This window comes from Mus pahari, chromosome 18, assembly GCF_900095145.1.
Source record: "Mus pahari chromosome 18, PAHARI_EIJ_v1.1, whole genome shotgun sequence".
NCBI classification, from domain to species: Eukaryota; Metazoa; Chordata; class Mammalia; order Rodentia; family Muridae; genus Mus; species Mus pahari.
Genome location: NC_034607.1, coordinates 44,298,916 through 44,306,386, shown reverse-complemented (window position 1 = coordinate 44,306,386; position 7,471 = coordinate 44,298,916). Strand labels below are relative to the sequence as shown.

Here is a 7,471-nt window from a genome sequence, read left to right as displayed (position 1 = left end):
CTCCCTTCCTCCTTCCCTCCCTACCTCCCTCCCTTCTTTCCTTCCTCTCTTTTTTATTTCACAAATAACATGTCGGTGTCAGTCTGATTGTATGATTTCTCATGATTCCACATTGGTTGATGCTTTTCTAAGAAACAGTGTACCTTCTCTTCATTTGATTCTGAGTCCTGTAACTATGGTACTGGATTTTTAACTAAAGCCACATGGAGTGGCACTTTTTACTGATGGCTGTTTTCTTCTGTTTAAGGATTTGGAATGCCCTGACAGATAACTATGGCAATGTCATGCCTGTAGACTGGAAGTCGTCCCATACGAGGACCTTGCATTTGCTTACTCTGAACCTCTCTGAGAAAGGGGTAAGTGGGGCTGGATCAGAGTGGCTGTGTTGCCAATGCTGATAGTGGGACAGGAGCGGCGGCATCTCTTAGTGCCAGTTTGTGGAGCTGCCTCCTTTTGTCAAGCGCGTGGGTTGGTCCACTCTTGATGTTGTGTCTCCACTGCTGTCCCTTTGCCAGCACAGTCTGACTGTCCTTCATGTGTTCCTTTTTGCATGGCTGCTATATTCTGTTACCACCGATCTCCATTCCTTTATGCTTATACAATGGACATTGTGATATGATGAGCACCCTCAGAACCCCACCTCTATTTAATACATTGGGGTAGTAGAATATCCTCAGGGAGCTAACTTATGTGATTTAGTGAGGCTGAACGTGACATACATGCTTGTGAATGTCGATGAGCCATTAAAAGACATTTCTGTTCTTGACATTTCATGCACATATATGAATATATACATATTCTGGAGTGTGTGTATGTACGCGCACGTGGGCGTATGCACAAGCCTGCATGTGTGACTTTATCAGGAGTTTGGCCTCAGGTATTCCCCAGTCTTTTTCTACTCTATTTTTAACAGTCTGGTCTCTACTGAATGTCGAGCTCACTAGTTCAGCTAGGCTGACTGAGCAGCAAGCCGCAGTCATCCTGTTTCTCCCCCCCAGCACGGGCATTTAATGCCTGGCTTTTGCTGTGGGAGCTGTGGATCTGAATTCAGGCCTTCAAGCTTGTGCCCCGCCGCCCCTTTGCCACCCAAATGCTCTACCTGTTGCTGATTTTTGGCTTTGTAATCCATGTCCATCCTGGTAATGCCAGATGAAGATACTGTGAGAACCCAGCGCTTCCATGGCTGGGCAGGCAGAAGCAGGAAGAGGAAGCCTTGGAGTAGATGCTCGCAGAGTTAAATTTGTTTAAAAGCTGGTGAGGAACATAGCCAAATTATTTACATTTCAGTTTCACATTGTGTTAAGTTCTTCAGCAGAGAACAATGTAAGCTCATGTCAGATCCCCTGGCACGATCTAGTTCATTAAGTGCAATTGTGCGATCTGGAGTGTAATGCTGTGGGCTGTCAGTAGGTTAAATAGTATTGTTAATGTCTCATGAAATGATTTTCTTAAATATGTGACTCGGAAAAGCCTGCTGCTTTCAGTGTCTAGTGGAATATGGAATTCTGACTCTGTTTCCCAGAATTCTCATGGATAATCAATCTTACTGTTTGTTCCTGTCATTAACCCTTTAAGCTTTGCAGATTGACCTGACACACATTTACTCTACGGGACCAGAGCTAAATAGATTTTGTTCCAGCTTCTGTTTATTTAGGGCCTAACTGTCCTTCGGGGCTTTGTCCAAGTTCCCCTCCCTTGCTGAAGCTTCTTATTACTGTTTTAGCCTCTGCTGAGCTCATGGAGTTATACAATTTTAGAGTTGACAGGATCTTTAAAGGACACTTAATCCAGCCCCTCAGATGGGAGAGAATCTCTCCACCTACAGCCCTCCTGGCAGACAGACTCCTGTCCTAAATTCTTGCAGGGAAGAAAGCACACTCCTGTGGAGACATTGGAGACCCCTGTAGAGATGTGAACTTTTACAGGACGTGCTTCCTGGCCTGCAGAGTCTAGCCCTGATGTCTGTGGGATGAGAGGGAGCTAGTCCCCATGGCGCTTTGTCTGTGTGTCTTTCAGATCACCACTGTGCTTCTTATTAATCCTGTTTCTGAGTCTGTCATTAGATTGTGACTTCCTAGTCCCTCTCTCTGCCTGGCACCTGGTGAGTGCAATGTTGTCTGTTTGTGGAGGAAATGAATGAATGAATGACCTTGTTTTTAAAACTGTAAAGTCAGAGATCATAATGGAAATTTTGCCTTATTTTAATTTTTTTTGTATTGAAAGGGTCCATGAGTATATTTTCTTATTAACGTTTTACAAGAGGAACATAAAACAGCTCAGCTTGTAGTTTGAAGAAGGAAGCACAGCCACACCACGAGTCAAGCACGCTGACCCAAGCTCACTGAATGAAATATGTCTTGTATTGTTCTTGCTCTGTAACTTCAGTCATTCTTGTCTTGCTTTGGCTGTTGTTTGTAATGCCAGAGAAATGCTATAGCCATGCTAGTGACTAGTTAAGCCTCACCATTTAATAGGAATACTGAATGTAAAAGCTTTACCTGGAAAGACAAAGTGATGATCAATCAGTCAATCATTCATGTATCTTGCTGTGGCTACTCCACTGTTAAATAAAACTGAATTAGAACTTCACTCCCTAGAAAGATCACCATATGCATGGAGTTCCTGAAGAATTTTATCAGGATAATTATATTGCTCTTTTAGGTGGTTTTAACCTGGGAAAGTGGTTTTAACCTGGGAAAGTGGTATTATTTAGGTGCAGTGCAGTATTCTTTCCATGACCGAGTAATGTAAAATTTACCTTTTGGAAGCACTCTTTAGATTATGCTAGTTATAAAATGGGGTCTATAAGGGCATTTCCCCTCCCCCCAAGAGTAAGAGAGTAATTTGTTTTGTTTTGTATTAAAAGCAGTAATCAGGAAAACACCAGTTAGATTTAGATATTTCATTTTCTTTCATTGGCAGTCATGACACGCGGTTCTGTATTCGTTGGGTCTTTTCTAGAGTCTGGCATATTCCACATTCTTACATGGGCATAGTTTTTCCATCTGCTGTGTGTGCAGTTTAAGGCAGGGAACCAGTAGGATCAGCTCTGTGTCTAACCCAGGCACCGGGCGGAGGGAGGAGGGAGGGAATGCTTGGCTCCAAAAGGCACATTGTGCCTGATGGGAGGGTGACTAATGAACCCATGTCAGCCAAAGTTAGCTTTCAAAGGCCTAAGCACTTTCAGAGCTGGCTGGCATGCTTCATCTCTGTGGGGAGTGGGCCTGGTTCCCTCTCTGGAAAGCTGATCTGGGATCATTATTTCTGTTGTCATGGAAATTGAGTTATGTGGTGTTGATGTGTTTGGAACCTGTTCTCAGTGTGTTTTCTTCCTTGGTGTGCTTGTGTGATGGAATGCTTCTCTGCCCTTCTGGCTTGGGTACCTCTTGTGAATCTTCCCATCCCTTCTTGTGCCCAAGGGGACTGTAATCCTCTCTTCCTCCTCCTTCATCTTCCTCTCTGGATGAGGTGTCACATAGCCCAGGCTGGCATTGAACTTGCCACATAGCTGAGGATGGTCTTGAATCGATAGTCCTTCTGTCTCTGCCTCCCGACTGCTGGAATTGGAGGTGTGCACTACCATGCCTGGTGCAAGAGGGGTTTTTTCTAGCACATCTTGATGTCTTTAAGAGAAGAAAAAGAAAGACTATGATAATATATTCCTTAACAGTAATTTTAAAGTCATTTATAACTTCATTTATAAGCCAGAGAAGAAATATAAAAACAATATTCTGGTGTTCAAGGTACAGCAAGGAAGGATGAACTTCATTACAGCCTTGTTTCTGATGAGTTTGAAATGTAAAATTCTAATGCCAACTTATAGACCATGTGTGTCATCTTATGCTCTTATGATCATGTTATGACCCTCCCCTCCCCTTTGTTTCTGTGACCTTGGAAGCTAGCATCCCCTCATGAAGAGCCTAGTCTTTGACGTTTCTTTTACTGAAATTACACTTTTTGTCTCTTCCCCGCACGCCATGACAGGCTTTCCCTGTGTAGCTCTGGCTGTTTTGGAACTCAATCTGTATTCACCAGGCTGCCCTACCTTGGCCTCCCAAGTGCTGGAATTAAAGGCATGCACCACCACTGCCTGGCTCCTGAAATTACATCCATAAAGACAAAACTGTCATCTGGATTTGGGAGCTGGTACTGTGGGGCTGAGGTAGCTCTTGCCCTTCATCCTGGGTGCCTGTGCCACGTCCAGCCCCTTCAGCTGCAACCTTTTCACTCAGTCTCATTTTCACTGTTAAGACTTTGTGCACTGACCTTCCTAGAGGATGAAGTGGCTCTCTTACTGATCACTGTCAGACTCTAACTGCCACACAGCCTTTCCTTCCCCCTGTCCTCCCAGCAGGATCCTGTCGGAATCCCAGGTTAAGTTCATCTTGACATTTCTGTGTGTGGCACAGTGACTTCTAGCCACTTGTCAGTCAGCCTTAAAGCGTCATAAACAGTACTTCAGTCACGTGGTCTCTGGACCCCAGCTTCTGAAGCTGTGGATCAGGCTCCATCCAAATGGTGCTGGGTGAATGTGGGGATCGAAAGAAGTCTGGCTACAGCAAACAGTTTCTGAACACACCCAAAATCAATTAGCTGCTTCTGTATCATTCACTGGCTGCACTGTGTGACTTCATTACAGCCTTGTTTCTGAACACACAGTATGTGTACTTTGCCCTGCCTGCACATACCACCAAGTACTTACTAATGCCACCTGAACCGCCTTGGCTCAGGTTTGAGACTGTTGTAGTAAAACACGCACTGTAATGCTTTCACTGCGCGCACACAGCTGTCTGTTCTTACAGAAACATAGTGTTTGATCACAGAAACCAAGCATGGGCTGTTTTCCTGTTCTCACAGGTAGCACCTCAGTGTATCTTTGGGTTGTAATGAGTTAGACTTTTGCACTTTAATGACTACTGTTTGAATTGCTGACTTGAACTCCAGCAAGAATAATCCCACGAATTTGCCTTAGGATTAGAACAGGGTCTCCAATTGTCTCTGACATGGCCCCACACATACTTCTGCTAATTTGCACTATATACTTGGCATTCTTAGCATTGAGGATTATAAAATCAAAGTCCTGATCAGGTCCGAAAAGTGTTGAAGGTATTTTGGGTCTTAGGGTATCCAATTTTCATTTTAATTCAATTTTAATTCGTTATGTAAAAACAAATTTGTACATTTGCCTCACTGGTATGTAAATTTGTTTTCATTTTTAATAAGAGAAAAGTGTTTTATTGTCAGTAGATGTTTGATTCGTATACTTATTTTATATATACCTAGAGCCATGTGAAACTGTCTTCGGTAAAAAGAGGGTGGTGGCCCTGAGCAGGCTGACAGTGTCTTCTGCTGGTTCTTGATGCTCCTGCAGGCCAGTTCCAGTGTGAACCGGTCAGGGCCAGTCACTCTCAGTTTCCCTTCCCACATGCCCCCTGGGGAGTTCTCTTTCCTGTGTCATGGCAGAATGACCTCTACTCCTGCATTGTCTCTGACCTGGTGTTTGTTTCCTCTCCATTCTCTTGTGGGTAACTTTCTGAGAATAGGTACAGAAAAGGTAAATTCTTGGAATACTGCACATCTAAAAATGTCTTTCTTTTTAGCTTCCACCTAGTTGTTAAATTGGCTGGACATTACATTCCAGGATGGCTTTTTTTTTTTTTTTAAACAGGAAAATTGCATTGATTGTTTTTTGGCATTAATCGTTGCTGTTCTAAATTCAAATGATATATTAATTCCTGGTTCTTCTTCTGCTATTTTGCATTTGTCTTTTACATACAGTGTCCTGAAATTTTACGCCGTGTACGTGTGTATGCGTGTCTCTCTGTCTGTCTTTGTGTGTGTCTGTGTATCTGTATGTGTGTCCCCATCCTCAGTGCCAGACCTTTCCTGGCCTGTGAAGCTGTGAGAAGCTGAAAGAGGAGGTGCATTGTCCCCAAGGGTCGGCAGACAGTCGCAGCCTGTGCTGACAGTAGACCTGGAGAGCAGAGGTCTTCCCCACGCTCCCGTGGGGAATCAGCATGCCAGGGGCCCCTTCGTAGGCCTTTTTCATTCACTGGCTTTACTCTGGCTGACATTCATCCGAAGGCTTCTGAAACTCTTGTGTAAGGAACTGGGAAGGTGCTAGAGACCTGCATCCGCTCCATTGTGCCCTACAGTTTAAATATATCCCATGCACTAGTAAATAAAATCGCTTTTCCAGATAAACCTCCCCTCTTCCCAGTACTGGGGGTTGAATCTAGGGCTTCAAGCAGGTTGTGAGCTAGATTCCTAACCCTTTTGTCCTTTGCATTTTGAGACAGGATGTTACTAAGTTGTCTAGACAGACTTTGAACTGAGACCCTCCTGTCTCAGCCTGTGGTTGGCTCTACAGGCCCGGGCTACCATGTCTGCCTAAAACTTGATAATTTAGTTATGCTAAAATATTTACAAATGGTTGAGTGTTCGATATCCAAAATGCTTGTTTTAGATTTTGGATTTTTTTTTAATTGGAATATTTGTGAGTATATAGTAAGACTCAGAGGTGGGACCCAAGTGTAAATATGATTACGGCATTGATATATTTATCTATGTAGTCTGGTGGCAATTTTAATATTTTTGGTGTACATGAGTTTTGAGCACAGCCTGTCATACTGAGGTCATATGAGGAATTTCCCCTGGTTATATCGTGAAGCTACTCAAAAAGCTTCTGATTTTGGAACATTTGGATATTAAAGATTTTTATTTACTTAAATTTTAGATTACAGTTGCTTGGCCTTTCATATAGGATTATATAATAATTGATTAGTACATCATTTTTAATGATACACTATGTAATATAATGGTATGGTTTCTTCTCCCGTAGTCTTTCCTGTCTGCTTTATTCTCATCGTGTGCTAATTCTTCTTGGAGAATCGAGTCCTAAGTCGTGTGACAGCTGGTGAATGAGTCACAGTCAGTTCCTTAGACTAGTTCCTTGACTCTGTTGAGTCTCCCCAGGTCGCTTTTGTAGTTGATATTGATACAAAACTCCCAGTATTCTTTAGAGGGGCTGTTTATATTGGGTTGGGTAAGTGTAAGAGAAACTGACTAGGCATGATGCACTACCCAGGTACGGCTATAGCTCCTGGATGAGAAGTATCCCAGGCATGGCTACAGCTCCTGGATGTACAGTACCCAGGCATAGCTACAGCTCCTGAATGAACAGTATACCCTAGGCGTGGCTACAGCTCCTGGATAAACAGTATACCCTAGGCATGGCTACAGCTCCTGGATGGACAGTATACCCTAGGCATGGCTACAGCTCCTGGATAAACAGTATACCCTAGGCATGGCTACAGCTCCTGGATGGACAGTCTACCCTAGGCATGGCTACAGCTCCTGGATAAACAGTATACCCTAGGCATGGCTACAGCTCCTGGATGGACAGTATACCCTAGGCATGGCTACAGCTTCTGTATGAATAGTACCCAGGCATGGCTACAGCTCCTGGATG

General features: G+C 43.6%; 1 protein-coding gene across 2 annotated transcripts in view; it reads left to right on the top strand.

Moving 5' to 3' along the window:
* Fez2 (fasciculation and elongation protein zeta 2) overlaps positions 1 to 7,471 on the top strand; it is a 40,251-nt gene that overhangs the window by 4,842 nt on the left and 27,938 nt on the right. For both annotated transcript variants that reach the window (XM_021217946.1, XM_021217945.1), the window contains exon 2: positions 248 to 356. In XM_021217946.1, coding sequence (XP_021073605.1) covers positions 248 to 356 — 109 coding nt within the window. The remainder of the gene's footprint in view (positions 1 to 247; positions 357 to 7,471) is intronic.